The 23,651-nt window shown below is 44.1% G+C and overlaps 2 protein-coding genes across 3 annotated transcripts in view; both read right to left on the reverse strand.

Annotated features, from left to right (window-relative positions):
* Positions 1 to 8,626: 8,626 nt before the first annotated feature.
* Positions 8,627 to 13,469, reverse strand: b3gnt7l (UDP-GlcNAc:betaGal beta-1,3-N-acetylglucosaminyltransferase 7, like). The gene has a single exon (XM_055659416.1). It carries the CDS (start codon positions 12,020 to 12,022, stop codon positions 10,778 to 10,780), a length of 1,245 nt encoding a protein of 414 aa, XP_055515391.1. The 5' UTR covers positions 12,023 to 13,469; the 3' UTR covers positions 8,627 to 10,777.
* Positions 13,470 to 20,567: 7,098 nt separating this feature from the next.
* Positions 20,568 to 23,651, reverse strand: part of kif17 (kinesin family member 17) — a 35,879-nt gene continuing 32,795 nt past the window's right edge. For both annotated transcript variants that reach the window (XR_008725879.1, XR_008725880.1), the window contains exons 15-16: positions 23,598 to 23,644; positions 20,568 to 22,034 (exon numbers count right to left, since the gene is read on the reverse strand). The gene's annotated coding sequence lies outside the window, so the exon portion shown is untranslated. The remainder of the gene's footprint in view (positions 22,035 to 23,597; positions 23,645 to 23,651) is intronic.

Genomic DNA, 23,651 nt, shown 5'->3' on the forward strand with positions numbered 1-23,651 from the left:
CAAAGGCATATTTAAATGGATCCATTCCGATTGGACATATGTGAACATTGGGCATTGTGACATCACACGATGGAACGAATCAAAACGAAGAAAGGCAGCCGCAGCCGGACGGACTGACGGTAGGCGACACGCACACAGTTTTATATATTAACTAGACCAAGTGCAGACCCGTTGGGTCTGTTTCCCTAACGGCGTTTGCGGGGGGTGGGGGGCTGCGGTATCACACTCACATTAACCACCCCCCAAATACACAGGTGGGGGGGGGGGGGAGGTGAGAAGAGGGGAGGGAGGGGAGGAGGAGGAGGAACACGACAGATTGGGAGAAAGAGACGCGGGGGGGGGGGGAGAGGAGGGGATGGGGGAGAGGAGTGGGGGGGGGGGGGATGGGGGAGGGAGGGGGAGGGAGAGGGAGAGGGGTGGGGGGGAGAGAGGGGAAGGAGTAGGGAGAGAGGAGGGGGAAGGGGTGAGAGAAGAGGAAGAGCGGGGAGGGAGGAGGAGAGGGGTAGGGGGAGTGATGGAAGAGGAACAGAGGGGGTAAGAGGAAGGGGTGGGGGAGAGAGGGAAAGGGAGGGGGGTGAAGAGAGAGGGGGGGGGAGGGAGAGGGAGGGAGGTAGGGGGGGAGGGAGGGGTAGGGGGGGGGTAGTGGTAGAAGAGGGACAGAGGGGTAGGGGAAGGGGGCGGGGGAGAGAGTGAAGGGGGTGGGATAGAGAGGGAAGGCGGGTGGGGGAGAGGAATGTGTGGGTGAGGGAGAGGGGTGAGGAGAGGGAAACATAGAAACATAGAAATTAAGTGCAGGAGTAGGCCATTCGGCCCTTTGAGCCTGCACCACCATTCAATATAATCATGGCTGATCATCCAACTCAGTATCCTGTACCTGCCTTCTCTCCATATCCCCTGATCCCTTTAGCCACAAGGGCCACATCTAACTCCCTCTTAAGTTCCGATTGGACATATGTGAACATTGGGCATTGTGACATCACACAATGGAACATTCACCATTGGCTGGGGCTCCTGCAAAGGCATATGTAAATGAATCCATTCCGATTGGACATATGTGAGCATCGGGCATTGTGACACACGATGGAACGTTCACCAAGGGCTTTGGCTGGTGCTGCTTCTATGGGTGAGAAGCCAGTTTATTTTTGAAATATTGGGGGGGGGGGGGGAAAGGATTTGATTAAAAACGTGTACTTAAACACGACGAAATGTAATGAGGAGCGGATGCTTAGAAAGAAAAGTGAAATCTCTACCGAAATGGAAAAGATGTCGGCGATTCTGCGTCTGGTTTCGGAGTTGCAGTGAATCAAAGGAAGAAATGCAGCCGGCAGCCGTACATGTAAATAGATCCATTCCGATTGGACATCTGCGAGCATCGGGCATTGTGATTGGACATCTGCGAGCATTGGGCATTGTGACATCACACGATGGAAACGAATCAAAAGGCAGAAAGGCAGCCCGACGGACCTCAGGCGACAGGCACAGACTTTTATATATTAGATAGATAGATGTGTTCAAGAAGGAACTGCAGATGCTGGAAGATTGAAGGTACACAAAATTGCTGGAGATACTCAGCAGGTGCAGCAGCATCTATGGAGCGAAGAAAATAAGCGACGTTTCGGGCCGCCCTTCTTCAGTCTGAAGAAGGGTTTCGGCCCAAAACGTCGCCTATTTTCTTCGCTTCATAGATGCTGCTGCACCCGCTGAGTTTCTCCAGCAATTTTGTGTACCTCCAATAGATAGATGTAGTTGAAGCAAAGGATTTGAGTGTAGTTGAAACAAAGGATGGAAAATTGGCTTCATGGAACGAAGCAGAGGGTGATGGTGGAAGGTTACTTCTTGGACTGGAGACCTGGTGTGCCTCAGGGTTTGGTTTACTGTTTTTCATCTATATCAATGATTTGGATGGGAACATACACAGCAAGATTACGAGTTTGCAGATGCTACAAAAGTGGGTAGTTTTGCAGAAAGTGAAGATTATTGTGAAAAATTGCAGCAGGATCTTGATCAATTGGCCAAGTGGGCTGAGGAATGGTTGATGGAATTTAATACAGAAAAATATGAGGTGTTACATTTTGGGAAGTCTAGCATGAACAGGACCTACACAGTGAATGGTAGGATTCTGGGTAGTGTTGTAGAACAGGTGCATAGTTCCCTGAAGGTGGAGTCGCATGTAGATTGGGTGGTCAAAAAGGCTTTGGGGCAATGCAAAAAGTTCTTAACATAGCTGAATAAAAAAGCTGCAGGAGTAGGCCATTCGGCCCTTAGAACCAGCACTGCCATTCAATATGATCGTGGCTGATAATCCAAAATCAGTACCCCGTTCCTGCTTTTTTTCTCATTTCATTTGATTCCGTTAGCCCTAAAAGCTATATCTAACTCTCTCTTGAAAACATCCAGTGAATTGGCCTCCACTGCCTTCTGTGGCTGAGAATTCCACAGATTCACAACTCTCTGGGTGAAAAAGTTTTTCCTCATCGCAGTCCTAAATGGTCTAACCATTATTCTTAAACTGTGATCCCTGGTTCTGCTCCCCCAACATTGAGAACATTTTTTCCTGCATCTAGCCGGTCCAATTCCATTGAGAATTTGACACATTTCTATAAGATTCCCTGTCATCCTTCTAAATTCCAATGAATACAAGCCCAGTCGATCCATTTGTTAAATAACAAGTTAAATTACTCCATAGAAGCAGATTTTCAGCAACTGGAGGACGTTTAAATGAGATTTACAACAGAAAGATATATTCACTTTTCAGTTCACGTTTGAGATAGACTTCGCTGCTATGCTGTGGTAATTACTGCTCACTAAGGGGAAAATAAAAATCCCAGACTTGCAGGTATCTGCAGGCCATGTAAAACAAGTGCCACCACTAATAGCTATGTTTACAGAACCCAGGATAGTACAGGAATCTGAACCAGCAACTCACTAAATGATGGCAAATCATATTTTTTGGAGAGTCTACCCTCGAGTTGAAAGGCTATAAAAACAATCTAATAGCCCGTGCTACAATCCCCAATACTCTACGTTCTCATTTCTTAATTTAATCCTGCTTCCTCATCGTTATCTTGATTGGATATCTGCCAATGATATGACAACACACATTCCTAACGCGTATCTTTATCTTGGTAGTCCCCACCTTATTGCAGCTCAAATTCTGCCGGCTGCTGTCGTCTGTGTTGACAGCTTCTCCTTTCTTGCTCACATAAACTTTACATCTCACCATTTCCTTTAACCACAGACTGAGAGCTTTGCTTAGCAAATCAGTCAACCTGGACTTGAGTAGGCGAGAAATTAGCTCAATGTGATGCGTTTGTCCCTCTTGTCAGCCCTACATTAGTCTTCCAGTAGATTGCAGCGGTGCAATTAAGATACGATACCACTTTATTCATCCCCGGAGTGAAATTGGTCTGCCGACAGTTGCAACACACAAGGTACACAAAAACCTGAAATTAAAAGTGAAAACAAAAAGAAAAAGACAAAGTGACTGTTGGCTGGCTGCTGTGTGCACAGCACCTTCACCTCAACAAACAAACAGTATTATCCCCTGGGCAAAGGATTCTATACTAGAGTGTCCCCTTCCCCCACACCGGGTCCCCCTTTGTTCTCCCACTGTCCCTCCACACCCGGTCCCCCTTGTCTTCCCCTCGCCCCTCATCTCATCGACCGCGAGGCCCCACCGACACCGATGCACTCTGTTGTTTGGCGATAGAAGCTATTGAAACTTGTGATGTCAAGTTCAGATGGTCGATGGCAGGACATCCAGCCACTAGGCAATCACCACGATATGTGTGGTAAACTGTGACAAAACCCATTCATGGCCCAACCATTGTCCTCCCCACTGAAAACCAAGCCAACTAGCCCCGAATAGAGGGGAATCGCCAATGTCAGACAGACATTCAATGCCCATTGTCAGAAAGATTCAAAGATCTCAGGCCAAGACAGTCTTCGAGATGAATGTCCTTGCTTCCTTCTATAGTCTGCTATCTCTATTGGTCTCAGTACAACACCAGTTCAGGAAGAGGCTGCCTACCCCCCACACTGGATCCCTATCAGTTTGCCTACCGCAAGAACAGGAGTACGGAGGATGCCATCTCAACGGCACTTCACTCCGCCCTCTCCTACCTCGACAGCAGAGACACTTACGTAAGAATGCTGTTCATCGATTACAGCTCAGCATTCAACACCATTATACCATCAAAACTGATCACCAAACCCGGTAACCTGGGCATCGACCCCTCCTTCTGCAACTGGATACTGGACTTTCTAACCAACAGACCCCAGTCTGTTAGGTTAGACAAGCACACCTCTTCAACCCTCACCCTGAACACCGGCGTTCCACAGGGCTGTGTGCTGAGCCACCTCCTCTACTCCCTCTTCACCTATGACTGCACACCTGTACATGGTACTAACACCATCATCAAGTATGCAGATAATACAACGATGATTGGCCTCATCAGCAACAACGATGGCCTACAGGGAGGAGATCCAGCACTTAGCAGCATGGTGTGCTGACAACAACCTGGCCCTTAACTCCAAGAAGACCAAGGAGCTCATTGTAGACTTCAGGAAGTCCAGAGGCAGCACGCACACCCCCATCCACATTAACGGGACGGAGGTGGAACGTGTTTCTAGCTTCAGGTTCCTGGGAGTCAACATCTCCGATGACCTCTCTTGGACCCACAATACCTCAACTCTGGTCAAGAAGGCTCACCAGCGTCTCTTCTTCCTGAGGAGACTGAAGAAGGTCCATTTGTCTCCTCAGATCCTGGTGAACTTCTACTGCTGCACCATCGAGAGCATCCTTACCAACTGTATCACAGTATGGTATGGCAACTGCTCTGTCTCCGACCGGAAGGCATTGCAGAGGGTGGTGAAAATTGCCCAACGCATCATCGGTTCCTCGCTCCCCTCCATTGAGTCTGTCCAAAGCAAGCGTTGTCTGCGGAGGGCGCTCAGCATCGCCAAGGACTGCTCTCACCCCAACCATGGACTCTTTACCCTACCATCCGGGAGGCGCTACAGGTCTCTCCGTTGCCGAACCAGCAGGTCGAGGAACAGCTTCTTCCCGGCGGCTGTCACTCTACTAAACAACGTACCTCGGTGACTGCCAATCACCCCGGACACTTATTATTATTTATTCAAATCATTTGCTATGTCGCTCTTCCAGGGAGATGCTAAATGCATTTTGTTGTCTCTGTACTGTACACTGACAATGACAATTAAAATTGAATCTGAATTTGAATCTGAAATGCTTTCCGTTAGCCTCCTGAACCAGCTGAAGTAATCAAGAATGTTTTATTGACATTTGTACCGAAACATACAATGACATTCTTACTTGTCGCAAGCACAACAGCACAACGCAGTAAACACATTACAGTACTCAATAGATAACAACAAAAAATTTGAATAAAAAAGCCCGAACATTTTTGGAATATCGGAAGGTAACCCAGAATTAAATATGTTTCAAAAGAATTTACTTAATTATGGGCTAATAATCGGAAAAAAGCTTATACTTAAATTTTGGAAAAATGCTCCAATACCAACAACAAAAATGTGGATTTCAAACATGTTCGACACATTACACTTGGAAGAGATGAGACTCCTCCTAGCAGGCAAAGCAGATCACTTCCAAAAGACATGGTCTGCATTTATGGAACTATTACAAGCATAAGGTGCAATAATAAGTTATAACATAAAGGCTACCAAGACCTAGAAACGGGGGGTATAAAATAAATTTTAAATAAAAACACGGTTGGTATATCCTTTTTTGCGGAGTTTTGTGTTACAATAGAGCGATTGATTTTCCTTTCTTCTTTTTTTTTTTTTTTTTTTTCTTTCTAGGGTCTTATTTCTTTTTTTTGCTTCCTTCTCTAATTCCTTCCCTAAGGGGTTCTCTTCTCCCAACACTTACCTGCACCTTCACGATTCTTGCTTACTTTCCTTACTTCTTTTATTTCTATCTTTTTTAAAGCTCAAAAAATGAAGTGGTACAACATAATGTAATAAGATATATGCAATGTATTAATGTGATTTACTGTACTGCTAATAACAATAAAATTAAAAAATAAATAAAATAAAAGCCCAATCTAGTGCAAAAACAGAAGAAAGCCCGAAGTACAAAAACCCTGGGGAAAATCAGCACATACCAGAGATATAATAATGTTTAAGAAGGAACTGCAGATGTTGGAAAAATCGAAGGTAGATAAAAATGCTGGAGAAACTCAGCGGGCGAGGAAGCATCTATAGAGTGAAGGAATAGGTGACGTTTCAGGTCGAGACCTAAGGTCCTATTCCTTCACTCCATAGATGCTGCCTCACCCGTTGAGTTTCTCCAGAGATATAATAATCATCACTTACTTCAAGAAAGACTTGTCCAATTGTAGAAGGAGCAGGGAGCTTCCCGTTTGCTACCACAGAAAGGTCACTGCTCAACTGCTTTCTCCCCATGGCCAAAGAGTTCCACCCAGTGACCCCACAAGGATTTGTCCATTGAGCGATGTAATGAACATAATCTTCAGTAAAATAAATCCAAGAAAAATGTAAGGAGCAGTATCAACCATTGTTTGAGTTTAGTTCGTCACATTTACCAAAAAGCTTTTGTTGTGTGCTAACCAGTCAGCGGAAAAACAATATACGATTACAATCTAGCCACCCACAGTGTTTAACTGGGTATTCTTATGTTTACTTTCCATTGGTGTTATACAAGTTGAACAAACATTTAAGACAATGGCATACTAGCTTTCACAGCAAGAGGTTTGAGTACAGGAATAAGGATGGCTTACTAAAGTAGGCAGGGTAGGGCCTTGCCGAGACCACACCAGGATTACAGTCTCTATCAGAGGCCAACATCAGAAGATTCTTCAGGAGAGTGAACCCTTGGAAAGTGTCTGGACCAGATGGTATACCTGGTTGAGTTATTGAAACCTATGCAGATCAACTGGCTGGAGTTTTTGCAAACATCTTCAACCTCTCATTACTGAGGTCTAAGGTTCCCACCTGCTTTCAAAGGTCATCAATAATACGAGTGCCCAAGAAGAGTAAGGTTGTATGCCTCAATGACGTTCGACAGGGCTAAAAGCATTGGCTTTGAAAAAGTTGATTACTACACAAAATGACAATCTTGAATTATCCCCAGAATCTGCACGTTCATATCAAAGCTAGCAAGATCTTCCAGTAGAACATTGTAGACTTTGAAGTCACATGTCTGGACACCAGACAGACCAGGATTTAACTTGGTTGTTTATATAAGAGGATTTTATTTGTATGCCTAGTCTGGATGTTTCTCTGCCAGGCACCATCCACAGCAAAAATTTGGGCCCACAGCCAACCTGCCTAAAGCTTTGCCAATAGTCAGTGTATATGCAACAGCAGAATTGTGAGGGCATCCTGCACCATTCCTCATGCAACATCTAGCAGATTGCTATTTTAAAAAGTCCAGTGCAAGGACACAAGTAACCAACAAACCCACCCCCACTCCTTTCACCACATCAACAACACCCATCAATCCCCACAACATTAATCCTCCAAACTAAGACCAGAAAACCAATTGGGAAATTGTACGTTACTCACTTCAGCAAACAGTAAATTAGTGGGCAAATGCATGGCAGAAGTGGGCAGATGCAGAATAATATAGATAAATGTGAGGTTATCCACTTTGGCAGCAAAAACAAGGGGGCAGATTATTATCTCAATGGGGTTAGGTTAGATAAGAGGGAAGTGCAGCGAGATCTGGGTGCCGTTGTACACCAGTCACTGCAGGTTGGCATGCAGGTACAGCAGGCAGTGAAGAAAGCTAATGGAATGTTGGCCTTCATAACAAGAGGATTTCAATTTTGGAGTAAAGAGGTTATTTTGCCGTTGTATAGGGCTCTGGTAAAACCAGATCTGGAGTATTGAATAGTTTTGGTCCTCTAATGTGAGGAAGATGTGATTGAGGCAATGCAGCGTAGGTTCACGAGATTGATCCCTGGGATGGCGGGACTGTCATACGAGGAAAGATTGAAAAGACTAGGCTTGTATTCACTGGAGTTTAGAAGGACGAGGGGGATCTTGTAGAAACATAAAATTATAAAGGACCTGACAAGCTAGATACAGGAATAATGTTCCCGATGTTGGGCGAGTCCATAACCAGGGGCCACAGTCCTAGAATAAAGAGGAGGCCATTTAAGACTGAGGTGAGAAAAAACTTTTTCAAGCAGAGAGTTGTGAATTTGTGGAATTCCCTGCCACAGAGGGCAGTGGAGGCCAAATCACTGAATGGATTTAAGAGAGAGTTAGAGCTCTAGGGCTGGTGGAATCAAGGGATTATGGGGAGATGGCAGGCACGGGTTATTGATTGGGGACGATCAGCCATGATCATAATGAATGGTGGTGCAGGCTTGAAGGGGCAAATGGCCTCCTCCTGCACCTATTTTCTATGTTTATGTCATACACTCCTGCTTTAAAAAAAAAAGTGCATTTTCATTATGTGCACATTTGCTACAAAAGTATTTAAAGTATCAAGAGATAAATTTCAAATGTTTGTATTTTGGTTATCCAAGACAATATACCTATTATTAATACTTGCAGTGAAGTGTCCAAAGTCTTGATATTGTGCAATAATAAAATCATAACAGGCAACACAATGTAAAGAAAATCATTTTAGACTTTATTAATTACATTTCAAAGTACAAGTTTGTTTGATTATGTTGGCAAGATTCTCAAACCATTGAATAAAGTTTATCAAAACAAAAATTCCTTTTTGCAGGTTATTTTCAAATTTTGTCACAAAACCTGGGTCTTATAAGACAATTGGTTTTAAATATTGAAGTCTTATTCTTTAAATTATACATGTACACAAGAGACAGACACTGTTTTCCATAGATCACACACTGGTCATTATATATATTCCTCCTTAACCTCTCAAAGATTAGTTGCCATTTTTGAAGGACCAGTTGTTGACAGTGTTTCAATCTCTATCTACAGGTCATTTCAAATCTCATCACAGACTTACTGGCTCACTTGCACCAACGTGGAATGCTTCATAAAGACAGTTTCATTTGTTGGGAATGGAGACCAGGGAATGACAAGAGAAAATAATATCAAATACTGTACACCTCAGCAATTCCATAGCCTCTTTATCAGGATTACTGAGCAGCATCTTAAATTAGACAGAAATTATTGGTCCCGACCAAAAAAGCAGAACATTTTATACAGTGCTATACCATCAAAAACCTCAGACCTATTATTCAATATATTAATCTGAACTGAATTTAAAACATTTCCAATGATCATGATTTCCAGAAAGTTTAAACATTGAACTTGGAATTTGAGTTGCTGGCAAATAGTTCAAAAACTGGTCATTAAATGCACACATTTTTCACATTAAACGTTTTTCTCTTTTGTTTAACTCTCCTTTTCACCATTAATTTTTTATTATTATTTATTTATTTTTTTAGAGATACAGCACGGAAACAGGCCCTTCGGCCCATCGGGTCCGCGCCGACCAGTGATCCACGCACATTAACACTATCCTACACGCACAAGGAACAGTTTTTACTTTTATACCAAGTCAATTTATCTACATAAATTGGATACATGATCATTTTATTCAAAGAATTGCAGGACAGAAATGTCAGGAACTGCCAGTTGGCAATGATTATGAATATCAGTGTTGTACCAGACATTACTGTTTCCACCTGTTCTTCCAAAGGCGTGTCAATTAGACAACCACTGGGTTCTTTTGCCATTGTTTATCATTGGTTTCACCACCAGTGTGTCTATTGAAAAGTTTTTGCTTTTCAAATGGAAGCACGACCTATATAATTTTCAAATGCAAGTTGCTTACCAGCATGGATTGCAGCATCAAACTTCTTGGTTGAAATAGCCAGTTTTGAAATGAAGTAAAGAGCCCCATCAAATTCCTTGCTCCTCCTGGAACTAGATAACCTGGAAATGGCCCCAGCACAAATCATCTCATGTTTTAAGTCAGGTCAAAACCGTGCTTTATTTCAGTTCAGAAACAAAGATGCAGGCAAATTGGCAAATCACAGCAGATTGGCAAATCTAGCCCTGTCTTGCCACATTTCCTGTGGAGGGGCAAACTCTCAGAAATGTGAGAACTGCTGTTCATCAACTGCCAAGAGCACTTCAAAAGCAAACCTTAGTTTGGGACAAGAGGAGGCAGGTGAACATTTGAACGAGTATTTGAATTAAAAAAAAAACGCTGCAAGTTTGTTGGAGCTGATCACTAAACTGGCTTAATCAAGTGTCTGCCTTTCCTGTTTTCATGGTAGCACTGTTTAATTTTTTTGCGGGGCGATTCGTTTGCTTTTTGGTTTTAAGCATGCATGATCCCTTTTCTAAACAGTGACAGAGAAATCACAATTTCTATAACTGCAATTTATTTTTGTTACAAAGGATATTCCCAACTCACGAGTGCTATCCATTATAGGCAGTCAAGTCGCATTTAACCACTCTCTAAAGCCGTTGCTTCCGTTTACACAATTGGGACACAATGGAGTGGGGGGTCGGTTTCCTTTTTTCTAAATCATTACCAAACTGTTGTCAAACATGGGTGCCGATTGGCAACTTATTTGCGGAAGTTACAAGAGTGTAAAAATAAAATTTAAAAAATACATTATTCTACGTTTAAGTACCTTTACTGTGCTTATCCAGACAAAGCTTCACAGCCGAATACGAGTTCTCACCATTACGCCAAGCAGATTCTAAAGGGTTCACTCCCAACGCACGCCAAGTACCTACACTTCTAAATGCACAGGAAGGTTTACAGCGCCATTTAATCGTTTAAAGTTATAAAAACCTTCTTGGCACAGATGAGAGTTCGGTTGTGGACAGTCTCCCACATCTGCAGCAAGCCCTCGGGGCTGAGCTTGTGGATGACCAGCAGGTTCTTGTAGAAGCAGGGATCGCTGTTCATCGGGCTGACCCGCCGCCTGACGATGCCAAACGTCCTGAAGGCATAGTGTAGCTGCGGCTTGACACCCACCTTCTGCAGGCACATGCCCAGGTAGACGTCGTCGATGGGGTAGAGCTGGATGTCCTCGGAGGCCGCAACCAGCTTCCTGGCCAGGGGAGCGGCCATAAGGAAACCGCCGCCGCCGGCATATGGCGGGTAGGGCTTGTCGTGCAGCTGCTTGGGGATGAAGTACTTGCTCAGGTGGTTCCTGATGGGCAGCGCCATGGAGATGATGTCACCCACGAAGAGATTGTCGAGGCGGGGGCTGTCGCTCTGCGAGGCCAGGAACTCCATCAGGTTCTCGGTGTTGACGAAGACGTCGTCGTCGCCCTTGAAGATGAAGCGAGTGCCGCGGCAGTAGAGTTCGAACCACTTGAGGAAATTCACCTCCTTCAGGGTCAGGTTGAAGAAAGTGTCCATGAAGTCCCACTGCAGGATGTCGCCGTACAGCTGGTCCTCGTATTCCAGAAGCTTCTGCAGGTTGCGCTGGTCCTTGCCGGCGGGCGGCGTGCCCAGCAAGAAAAGAGTCCGCACGGCGAGGCCGCCGAAGCTGCTCTCGCGACCCCACGTGCGGCGGACGGCGGCCCTGCGGTCGTGCTGCTCGATCACCGACTTGACGACGATGAGGAGGTGAGTGGGCCCCGCGCATTTCTCGGGGTGGTTGAGCAGCATGGGGAAGTAGCGGCAATGGCGGTACAGCACGTACTGTTGGAAGCGGGAGTCGAGCGCCGAGAACCACTTCAAGCCGCGCACCGACCCGTTCTGGCTGCAGTTGGTCACCGTCACCCCCCAGGCCCGCGGGCCGCTGACATTAGTTGGGGTTCCGGCTCCGGCACCGGGCCCCTCAGCCTCCGCCTCGACGGCGCTACCGTTAGTCCGTGGCGTGTTGCCCTCGGCATCTTGCCAGGCCGGGGCTAACCTGGGGCCCGAGGCTGCCGTCTCCCGGAGTCCCAGACCCAACCCGTCGCCCAACTTGAGCTTCTGGACTAGCGCCACGGTGGCGAAGAGCAGCGACAAGCTCAACAGCGTCTTCAGCAGCTTCCTTTTGCGGAACATGTACTCCATGGGCTGGTGGACCCCCCCCAACTCCGGCCTACCTGAGGCAGGATGAAGGAGCTTCAGAGCGGCCGAGGCGCCGACAGGCAGAGCCCTTGTTGTACCGAGCCCTGTCCCGGAGAGCTGGAGCGGGGACACATGGCCCTTCCCGCGGCTGGGAGAGGCAGCGGAGCCGGCCGTGGAGACAGGACTGGCGCGGAGGGAGGGAGGGAGCAAGGGCGGGTGGGCGGCCGCTGACTCGGAGACAGACTCTTTTTGTTGCTGGGTAGCGGGAGCTGCTCACTCGGGGATGCCGGCCATCGCACTGAAGCGGCTGCCAGAAGAGGAGGAGAGAGAACTCCTCGCAACCTGGCGAGGAAATGCGATGCCAGCAGCTCCCGTTAACCCCCTCCCCCTTTGGCAACGTGCCCGTCCTTTCCTCCTCCACCTTTGGGTTCGGGAATTTCGAGTAGATTCATTTACACCGTCTCACTGAAGTCGCGCCTTTTCCAAACAAACGCAGCTGCATCCTTTTTTGGGTAAATAATCGGCTTTTATTTGCCCGTTAATTAGTTCCAGACGTCGCGTTTATGTAATGTTTCAGCCTTTTTGGTGGACCCGTGAAGGCGAGACTGAGTTGCTTCCCAACTCCTTGGTAATGTCAGTAAAACCAGATACATTATAATCTCAGAGCTGGTTCCTCAGATAACCTGATCAATATGTCAAACCAAGAGCCAACATCCAAGAGCAACACAACGAAATCACCAAAAAATAATAATAAATGCGTGATAAAATAAAACAACCAAACGGAATAAAACTCCTGCTTCAGGTGGATTTCAGATATTCTAAAGAAACGTTCCATGTCGTTAATAATTCAGTAAAAACGGTGTTAATGCCAAAAAAAGACAACATAATATTTTACAATTTATATACATGACGTCTGATTATCGATTTAATCATTTCTTTCGACAGCGAAAACATCAGGATTAATTTAGCACGAGTTTCAAGTGGTTTGATAAGATTGTTTTGTGCACCACATGATACCCTTACACTGTGTAGTGTACGGGTATCCTGTGCCGCACGTACTAAGTATAACGCGACGTTAGGGCGACCCCTCGCTCCCTTCAGCACAACCAGGGACTAAAGAACGGGGGAAGGGAAGGGGATGGCTGACTCCCTCGTTTGACCACTTTCCGTCTTCCATCGTGGCTGCGACGCCGTAACTACCGTTTCGTAGGGCGGATTTAACGACCCCTTCAGTGCACGAACAGTGGAGGAGTGAGTGACAGAAGAGAATGCGACGGAGTTACGGATTTTATTTTGCATGGGGAGAAAAAAAAATATGGCATTAAATTTTCCAGGAACATAATCGTAGAACGTTTTACTAAGTCGTAAATAATTAATCATTTTGACAGCAAAGCCACGAAAGAACGGGGAGTTGACAGAAGTATTACAATTTTACTTTGCTTCAGTATTTAGCAGGGGTATAGAACATATGGCATTGGGCAACGAGGTGAGTATTGAGATAAGTGCATTTATAAATAGAACAATAAGATGGATTAACTAATGAAATCAAACTCAAACACAATCGTATTGATGGATTTACGTCACCTTTTCAAAGAATCCAAGGAAGCCGTTTCAGACGCATTGCTGCCACGCAAACTGTAAGTTCCGAAGGGGAAATACATTATCATGTTACAGTTTATGTAAAGGATTTGTCCGATGAGATAGCCACGAAACTCAACGGGACAGGCAGCATCTCTGGAGAGAAGGAATGGGTGACATTTCGGGTTGAAACCTTCAGACTGAAGAAGTCACTCTCCAAAGATGCTGCCTGTTACTCCCGCATTTTGTGTCTATCTTCGGTTTAAAGCAACATCTGCAGTCCGAGGAGGTTAGTGGAGGTAGGTATTCTCGTGATATTTAAAAAGTCTACGTTTCAGATATTGTAGGAAAGTAGCTGTTACTGAAACAGTCAAACATGATGTGTGACTTCAGGCTCATGCACCTCATGCCCAATAGTAGCAGTATGAAGAGGGCATGGCCCAGATGGTGAGGATCTTTGATGATCGGTGCCACTTTCTTGAGGCAGCATCTCATGTTAACGTTTTCAATGAGCGGAGGGCTGTGCCTGTGATGGACCAGGCTGAGTCCACCTTGTGCGTTCCTTTGCTTTGGAATTGCCATACTGATACTACACCATGATGCAACCAGGCATGACACTTTCTACAATACATCTGTAAAAATGTTTTTAAATATTCGGAGATGTACCAAATCTCTTTAAACTACGAGGAAAATAGCGGCGCTGACAAGCCTTCTTTGTGATTGCATATATGTGCTGGGCAGATGTACAAATGCAGGGAATTGAATGCAAATTGAATCCAAATTAATTACTTCTGTTATGTACATCTGGAGAACTATAAACATTATCAGTCTTTTTATTTAATAAATGATGGAAGTTAGAAAGTTATTCAGATAAAGTTTGCTGGACTGATATCTGGAATGACTGGGTGTTTGTCAAGAAAGGTCAGAGAGATAAGGCTTATTTTCACTGGAGTTTAGAAGAATGAGAGCTAACTATACAAGATACAAGAGAGTTTATTGGCATGTGTCCCAGATAGGACAATGAAATTCTTGCTTTGCTTCAGCACAACAGAATATAGTAGGCATAAATAAATACAGAGCAGAACAGATCAGTGTGACCATATACCAATGAATATATATATATATGCACACACATAAATAAACAGATAAAGTGCAATCAGAGTTTAGTTTGAGTTGAGTTTAATAGCCTGATGGCTGTGGGGAAGTAGCTATTCCTGAACCTGGATGTTGCAGATTTCAGGCTCCTGTACCTTCTACCTGAAAGGCAGTGGGGAGATGACTGCATGGCCAGGATGGTGTGGTTCTTTGATGATGCTGGCAGCCTTTTTGAGGCAGCGACTGTGATAGATCCCCTCGAAAGTAGGGAGATCAGAACCGATGATGGACTGGGCAGTGTTTATCACTTTTTGCAGTCTTTTCCGCTCCTGGACGCCCAAGTTGCCGAACCAAGCCACGCTGCAACCGGTCAGAATGCTCTCTACTGTGCACCTGTAGAAGTTCGAGAGAGTCCTCCGTGTCATACCGACTCTCCGTAATCTTCTCAGGAAGTAGAGGCACTGATGTGCTTTCTTTATAATTGCATCCGTGTTCTCGGACCAGGAGAGATCTTCAGAGATATGCACACCCTGGAATTTGAAGCTCTTCACCCTCTCCACCATCAACCCGTTGATATAAACAGGACTATGGGTCCCCATCCTACCCCTTCCAAAGTCCACAATCGGTTGCTTGGATTTGCTGGTTTTGAGAGCCAGGTTATTGTGCTGGCCCATTTGGTCAAACGGTCGATCTCACTTCTATACTCTGACTCATCTCCATCAGTGATACGTCCCACAACAATGGTGTCGTCAGCGAACTTGATGATGGAGTTTGCACTATGACCGGCTACGCAGTCATGAGTATGGAGTGAGTACAGCGGGGTGCTGAGCACGCAGTCTTGAGGTGCTCCCGTGCTGATTGTTATCGAGGCTGACACAATTCCACCAATACGGACAGTCTGTGGTCTGTGAATGAGGATGTCGAGGATCCAATTGCAGAATGATGCGCAGAGACCCAGTTCTGAGAGTTTGGTAACCAGCTTGGAGGGGATGATTGTGTTAAATGCCGAGCTGTAGTCAATGAATAACAGCCTGACATATGAGTTTTGTTGTCCAAGTGGTCCAGAGCGGAGTGGAGAGCCAGCGAGATCGCATCCACCGTTGATCTGTTGTGGCAGTAAGTGAATTGCAGTGGGTCCAGGTTTTTGTCGAGGTAGGAGTTGATTTACGCCATGATGACCCTCTCAAAGCACTTCATTACCACCGACGTTAGTGCCACTGGTCAATAGTCATTGAGGCTATAGTGATGGTGAATGCTCTGTTTACCATCTGACCAAATTCCAAGGATTCTGGAATTAATCTTGTGGATTGGAGGATTGCAGATGAGAGTCCAAATATGACAGAAGGGCAAGAGGACAGCAGGAAATGCTGACCAGTTTAACCAAATGTGAGTGAGAGGGAATATGCTGGATCCTAAAATGAAGGATGTAATGGAAAAACACCATGGAAAAAAAAAATTGGACGATAAAAGGAAAATCATGTTTGTTTAATCTACTGGATGTGACGTAGAAACTTCCAGCAAATTCTAGAATTCTATTCTTCACTTGACTTAACTCTATTCTTTCTCCCCTGCTCCAGTCCCTCCCCACTTACATCCGTGCCACTTCGTAAATCCACTGCCTCTTTGAAAGTTTCCAATTCCAAAATTCCAAAATAGTACAGCTTTACCTTGGACGTATAATTTCTTTTCATGTCCATCTCACATCAGGACGGCCAGGAAGCCCTCCGCATTTCTTTAAACAGAACCATAAACAGTTCCCCTCCATCAACACACTAATTCACCTGGATGTCCTCATAATGGCAATTTCTTCAATTCCACTCCTTTTCTCCAGATTAAATGTATAGTTTAGAGTATTCCTTTTTAATTCCAGATTAAATGTCTTCCTTCTCCTCTACCATATTCAATAGAGCCCTCAACCTCAACTCATCCATTTCCAATGCCTCTGCTCTCATGTCTCATTCTGAAGAACATGAAAACAGGTCTTCTGGTTTTTACTTCCCACCTCAACAGTCTTGGCATTCAATAGTTCATCTTCCACAATTTCTCCCATAGTCCACCAGGATTCCACTACCAGACATATATACCTCCCAATCCCCATCCCCTTTCAGCATTTCAAAGGGATTGCTCCATTTGCCACTCACAGGTCCACTCTCTGTCCTAACCCACCACTCACTTATATACGGTACTTTCCCATGCAGCCAAAGGAGGTGCAACATCTGTCCTTTTAGCTCTTCCCTTCCCAGCATACAGGGACCCAACTAGTTTTTCTAGATGAAGCAGCAATTCACTTGGACTTCTTCCAATCTAGTGCACAGTTCCTTCCCAGCGTATATGAACTCCTGGTATATGAACTCCTAGCCCATACATATGGGCATTTGGGAGATTGGCAATAAGGATTTGCTGGCTGCTACAGGCATTTTCATACAATCTTCTCACAGGAACAAAAGCATGCCATGACATAGGGTCGACCTGTACTGCCTTCATTGTTTACAATCTGGCCTCCTCCACATTGGCGAAACCAAACTGAGCACCTGCAATCAATCCGCAGGGATGTCCTTGTGCCTGTGGTTGCCCACCACTTTGTTTCACTATCCCACGCCCACTCTGGCATCTCTACAACAGAACCAACATATCACACAAAGGAGCTTAATTTGTAACTCCACTGCATCCTATCAGGGAAAATACAGTTTCTTAAATACATCCTGATCTATGGCAGGTAAGCATGTTTGCTCAAAATTTCAGGTCAATAACTTTTTATCTGAATAGGGCCAGCTTTGATATTTTCTCATTAATTCTGGTATTCATTACTAACTATTGTTACTAACTGGCATAAGTACATGTCCAGTCCCAGTGCTTGCTAATGTATATCACATGAGCTTGGTAACTAATCACCCTCATAAACATAGTCGATAAGCTGGCTCAGATAACCAGATATCTATCAATCCATGATAATTTATTACCCTAATATTTTGCATTTGTAATTTTGCTTCATGAACTAGTGTGGCAATTTATGAAAAGGCACCTTAACGTCCAATAGCACAACAACAGTTCAAGCTCATCTATTCTGGCATGTATCATATCAAAAAAGTAAACAAACCATAGAATGTGTACTACACAGTACATTCAACCAATGATATCTGAATCACTACTTAACCTAATCCCACCCCCTTGCTCATGATCCATGAGCCTGCAGATCACAACTCTTCAAGGAACTTTATTATTGTAGCAAGGATTTCTGCCTCGACCACCTTTTCAGACAGACTGTTCTAGATGCACACCATCCTCTTGGGTAGAAAATAATTCCCCATTTCTTCTCAAAACGGGGCTCCCTCAGCATTGACCAAAAGCAGGATGAAGTGTCTGCCCATTCTTACTGGTATGTGGTCGACTCATTATAGATTAAAATCCAGAGGAATTAGTTGTTTGTTCGGCCCCAAGTTTGTTTAAAAAAATACTTCCATTCCAACCAGCTACTAACACATAACTTAAAAAGTCTGGGTAAATTCAGTGGGTCAGACTGAAGACCAACTCAAAACATTGCCTATCCAATCCTTCACAGATGCTACCTAACCCACTGAGTTAGTCCACCACTTTGTGTTTTGCTAATGGTTCAAGCATCTGCTGTTCCTAGTGTCTCCACAATCGCATAATTCTTTGCCCATCAATCCTTTCATTTTATACACAGAATTTCTAGAAAAGGTCAAAAACTTCTGATCATGCAGCAGTGAGTTTATGACCCTGAAATTGCCTACATAAGAAACAGACCACCTGGGCAAATAACTCCTGGTGCCTCCTTATCTCCCAGTCCCCTAATCACCAATCTTCCATTTGGTTGCATATGGAACTGTTGCAATTCTTCACTTCTGTATATCTTGTATGATTTTATGAACAGACACATTTAAGATCACAACATCACGTGTGACAACAAAATTACTTTGCCAGGTCTGAGATGTTATACAAGGATTCTTTTTCGGTCTATTAGCTCAAAAGCATGACTTTTCATCCTTTTCCCTGTTTATTCATGTGTACCTCAGTATTCGAGAACACATTAATTATAATCTCTCAACTTCCATTTTATCTGTGTTTGTGGCCTAAATTCATGTGCTTTTAATATATTGGAAAAGGAGTGTTATCTATTGTAAATCATTAAAATTATAAAAGATCAATAGCTGTTTGGGAGAGGAATTTACTGCATCTATCCTATCTATCTATCTATCCCTATCTATCTATCCATAACTAAAACTCTGATCTTGAGCTCTTCCGGTATGCATGGTTTTTTCAATTTGCGCAAAAACAGTATGCGATACGTTACTCACCGTTCTCCTGTGCTGCGAGTGCAACCGTTTTGTTTCGATTGGTTGTATATTGTAAAAGTTATCGAGGTTTAAAAAACGTGCATGTACAAATTCCTTCAGTCAGCACCATGCAGATTGGTCTCTCCTGTCAGTCAATGCCACAGCCGGGACGGCGATGCCCCTTCCTGCCCCTGGCAGCGGCCTGCCCCGCCTCACTCACAAACTCCTCTCCCCTCCTCAAAGTAGCTTGACTGTCATCTCTCCAAACACCCGCGGCGGCTACGGGGAGAGGGGAGGGGGGGTTCAATGGAAACCCAGTGGAGGCCCTGGTCCCATCTCTTTCTCCCTCATCACTCACCCCTCTCCCCCGCTGCGGCAATGGCGGTCCCATCTATCCGTCCCCCCGGGTCTGTCTCCTCCGCCGCCGCCATTGCGGAAACTCACCCTCACGGCCTTCTCGGAGGCGATTTTCTCCACCAGCTCATCGAAACTCGTGGTGCCCATATGACTCCATCCCCCCCCCCTGCGGCCCGGCCCAGTGGCGAGAGAGAGCAGGCAGAGAGGCGGGTGGGCAGGGCGGGGACAGGCCGAGCGACAGCAGCGGCTGGGCGGGGATGGACCGAGCAGCAGTAGCGGATGGTCGGACTGGACGAGCTGAGCAGTGGCTGCGCCGGAGTGGGCAGAGAATGGGAGGGAAAATCAGGTTGCAGGGTGGCCGAGCAGTTTGTGCGGAGTTTGAGTAACTCACACACACAGTACAAACTGGTCCAATCGTCAAGTCAACTGGGTCTAAACCACAGCTAACAATGAATGACCTGTGGAGGAAGGAACTGCAGATACTGCTTTTTATGGATTGAGGGAGGGAGTGACTGAGGGTAGGGGAAAGGAGACGGAGAAGTGAGGGAGGGATTGGGGAAGGTGAGGAGGAGAGGAGAAAGAAGAGGGAGGGTGAAGAGGGGGTGCTGGGGGATATGGGGAAATGAGCCATGCCTGCGCAGTTGGGGGCTATGCGTGAGTGGTGCAACATTGCATTGGAGGACGGGTTGCATTGGGGGAACAGGTGAGTGGTGGAATATTGCGTTGGGGAATGGGTTGCTTTCGGGGAGCAGGCCTCCAGTGTGACAGGGACCCAACGGGTCCCACTTAGTCTAGTAAACAATAAAAACAAACACCAAAATGGAATTAACTGGATGACTTGCAGTCCCCAGTAGCTTTCCTTTGATTTTTGTCATCGTGTTGAGAACGCACTCCTCATTAAAGCGAGATTAGCCATTAGTGTCGAGTGGAAACTATCTTGGAGTCAGTTTACATTGTAAGAATTTCCATTGCATAAATTGGGAGATCTTATCCAGATTGTTACCAGAGATGTAATCAGAACTTGCACTACTGACTGATCCTTTCTCTGGAGACATTTTCTATGTGTATCAGACCAGCAAAATAACATTATGTTTTGATTTTGGTTTTATTTATAATTAAGTTTAAAGGAAGATCCTTTCTGATGAACTAAACAGCTGCTGAAGAACTACCCTTAAAAATAAGTAACTAATGGAGATCATAAAAGGATGCAATAAGACATTAGAGATGACAATCAGTATTGGCATTTTTATACAAATAATTTACATGCAAATATACAAATGTACTTATTACACTTCTTGAGAAATTACTTAAAGTAAGATTAAAAAACAGATCTGTTAAGAAGCATACATTGTCCAACATTCATTTTGATTTTCTGTAAGCATATAACAAGATGTAAAGAAAATGTAGAAAACACAAGTTTACTCTGAATTTTTGCAAGATTAGTGCCAACATTTTTGAGATGCAAATACATTTTTGAGGGATGATGACCAATGTCAGACAGGACACAGCTCAGCCGAACCTTACAAAAGGGGATTCCATTTGAGGGTTTTTATCAGACATAGGGCCCAAAGATCTGAGGACCAGTAGTCAATACTTTTCCTCAGCTCTTTAGCGAAGAAATCTAAGCACTGACAAAGTGATTCACTGGGAGCATCATCTGTGGCTTTATTGCAGGAAGGAGATTCTGAGATCTCTTGGGTTTAGGTTAACCTGATGCCAGTAAATTGTTCCAGGGGATTATAAAATTATGCATAGTAGGGCATAGTTTCACTTTTCATTGATCTTTGTAAGGATTTGTTCACTATTTTCCCATTTTATTGAAAGAGTGTCTATGTTTAAGGATTAAATATATTTAATTTAAGAAAAAAGTGTAAATGATAAGGAATGCTCCAGGTTCTGGGTGTTGAACATCTACAATAACACAAGAGTGCCCCCTGTGGGTTATTTGCCTTCAAACTTCAAGACAGTCAGGAGCCTTTATGTGTCATATACTCTGAGACCGGAACAATGAAATCCTTACTTTGCAGCTTTTAAGGGCACGTTAAGCACAATATACAATAAATGAAATTATTTTAGGTAAACCAGACCATGATGGTACAAGCCAAAGTACATAGTATAAATTTGGTAATGCAAAGTCTACATTAGTTTGGTGCTGAGGTAGTAGAGTTCTGGTTAGGGTGGTGCAGGGTGGTTGAAGGGCCTGATAGATGATCTTCTTGAACCTGGATGTAATGATTTTCAGGCTCCTGTATTTTCTTCCCAACGGCAAGATGAGAATGTGACTAGAGTGGTGTGGTTCTTCGATGATTATAGCTGCTTTCTTGAGGCAACGCTTGATGTGGATCCCTTGGATGGTGGGGAGACCATGATGGGCTGGCAATGTCTGCAGCTTTCAGCAGCCTCCTTCATTGCTGAGAATTCAAATTACTGAGCTGGGCCAGTTTGCTCTCCATGGTACATCTTTAGAAATTCAATAGACTATTTGGGGACTTAACAAATCTCCTTAAACCTCTGAGCAAGCACAGGTGTTGGTGAGCATTCTTTGCAATTGCTTCAGTGTGCTGGGCCCAGATCGCCAGTGTTATCTACACTAGGAACTTGTAGCTGTTGACTCTCTCTGCTGTCATCCCGTCGATGAATACAGCTGCTCTGTACCTCCGCTTTCCTTTCCTGAAGTAAACAATCAGCTCCTTAATGGAATTATTAAATGTAAGTTACAATTGTTTTTGGTTATAAACACAACATCTTAACAGTATACTTAATCACAAATATTCATACAATGTTGTTTACTAGGAACATAAGAACAAATGTGGCCATTTAGCTCCATCAACTTGTTCAACTGTTCAGTGCCATCCGGATTGAGATGTGATGTAACTCCATATATTCACATTTGGCACTAATCCCTTGAACAGAAATTTATCAAATGCAAATTAAAAATTAACAATCCACCCAGCATCAACTGCTTTTTATAGACGAAGATTCTAAATGTTCCTTAACTTTTTTATTCTCTATGGCAGATAGTGCTTCTGCTGTGTGGAAAGGCATGGGTTGATCAGGAATGGCTTAGCTTGTTGGTTGGACATCTTGTCTGATGAACTTCATTTGTATTTTTTTGAGTAGGTAACAACATATATCAATTGGCCAGTATGGTTGATGCCATCTTCATGGGCATTAGTAAGGCCTTTGTAAAAGTCTCACATGGAATGCTAGTCCAATAGATTCAGAGTCCATGGATCCAAGGTAGTTGGCAAATTGGACCCAAAATTGGCCAGATAATAGAAGATAAAGGGAGATAATAGAGAAGTGCTTTTTCGATTGCTTCTCGGAATCTTCTGACCAATTGCTTACCACAGAGGTAGGTCCTGGGACCCTTACTGTTCATTATGCATGTTCACATTTTAATTATGAACGTGGGAAGTATAATTAGTAATTTTACAGAGAGCACAGAATTGGTGGTGTTGTTGTTAGTGAGGAAGAGAGTCACAGAATGATATTAAACAGTTAACAAATTGGAAACAGCAATGGTGGATGGAATTTAAACCAAATAAGGGAAACATGTTATATTTTTAGAGATCCAATAACGAAGAACATACACCATGAATGGTAGGGTTCCACGTGATATTGAGCAGCAATGGAATCTTGGGGTAGATTAACATAATTTCCTAAAGGTGGCAGCATGGAAAAAAAAGGTGATAATGATGGCAAATGGGATGCTGGCCTTTCATCAGCTGGGCATAGAATATAAGAGCACGGAGCTCATGGTACAATTTTCATAAAAGTTTGGTTAGACCACAGCAGGAGTATTGCATGTGGGTCTGGTTGCCACAATATAGCAAAGATACGATTGCATCTAGTTTAATTTATACCTCCAGTTTAAATTCCATTTGGAATATTTTGGAGGACCAAGAAACCAAGAACCTAGAACCAAGAAAGACAGCGGATATTCTATAGACATACTAACAGCAGGAGATAGAAAAACAGATACGTAGTCACATCACAAAGAAATGCACGGATATATATTAGTTATAGGATTATATTAGTAATTATAATAGAAGCGGATCTTCCTCTCACTGCCTCGAGGGCAGAGTTGAAGCAGTTTCATTCAGCTTGTAATTGTTATCTGTGTAGTTCTATCCTACACCACATGCAGATGAAATAGGGAAGGCTGAATAGATTTGGTAACTTTATAGGATTCACTGTAACAGTATTCTAAATCCATTGTATTCTTTATCCAAAAGACAAAAAAAACTTACGTTTCTCTTTAAACTTTATTCTGGATATTTACAGAACAGCACAGATACTAAAAA

The sequence above is a fragment of the Leucoraja erinacea genome, chromosome 30 (genome assembly GCF_028641065.1).
Source record: "Leucoraja erinacea ecotype New England chromosome 30, Leri_hhj_1, whole genome shotgun sequence".
NCBI lineage: Eukaryota > Metazoa > Chordata > Chondrichthyes > Rajiformes > Rajidae > Leucoraja > Leucoraja erinaceus.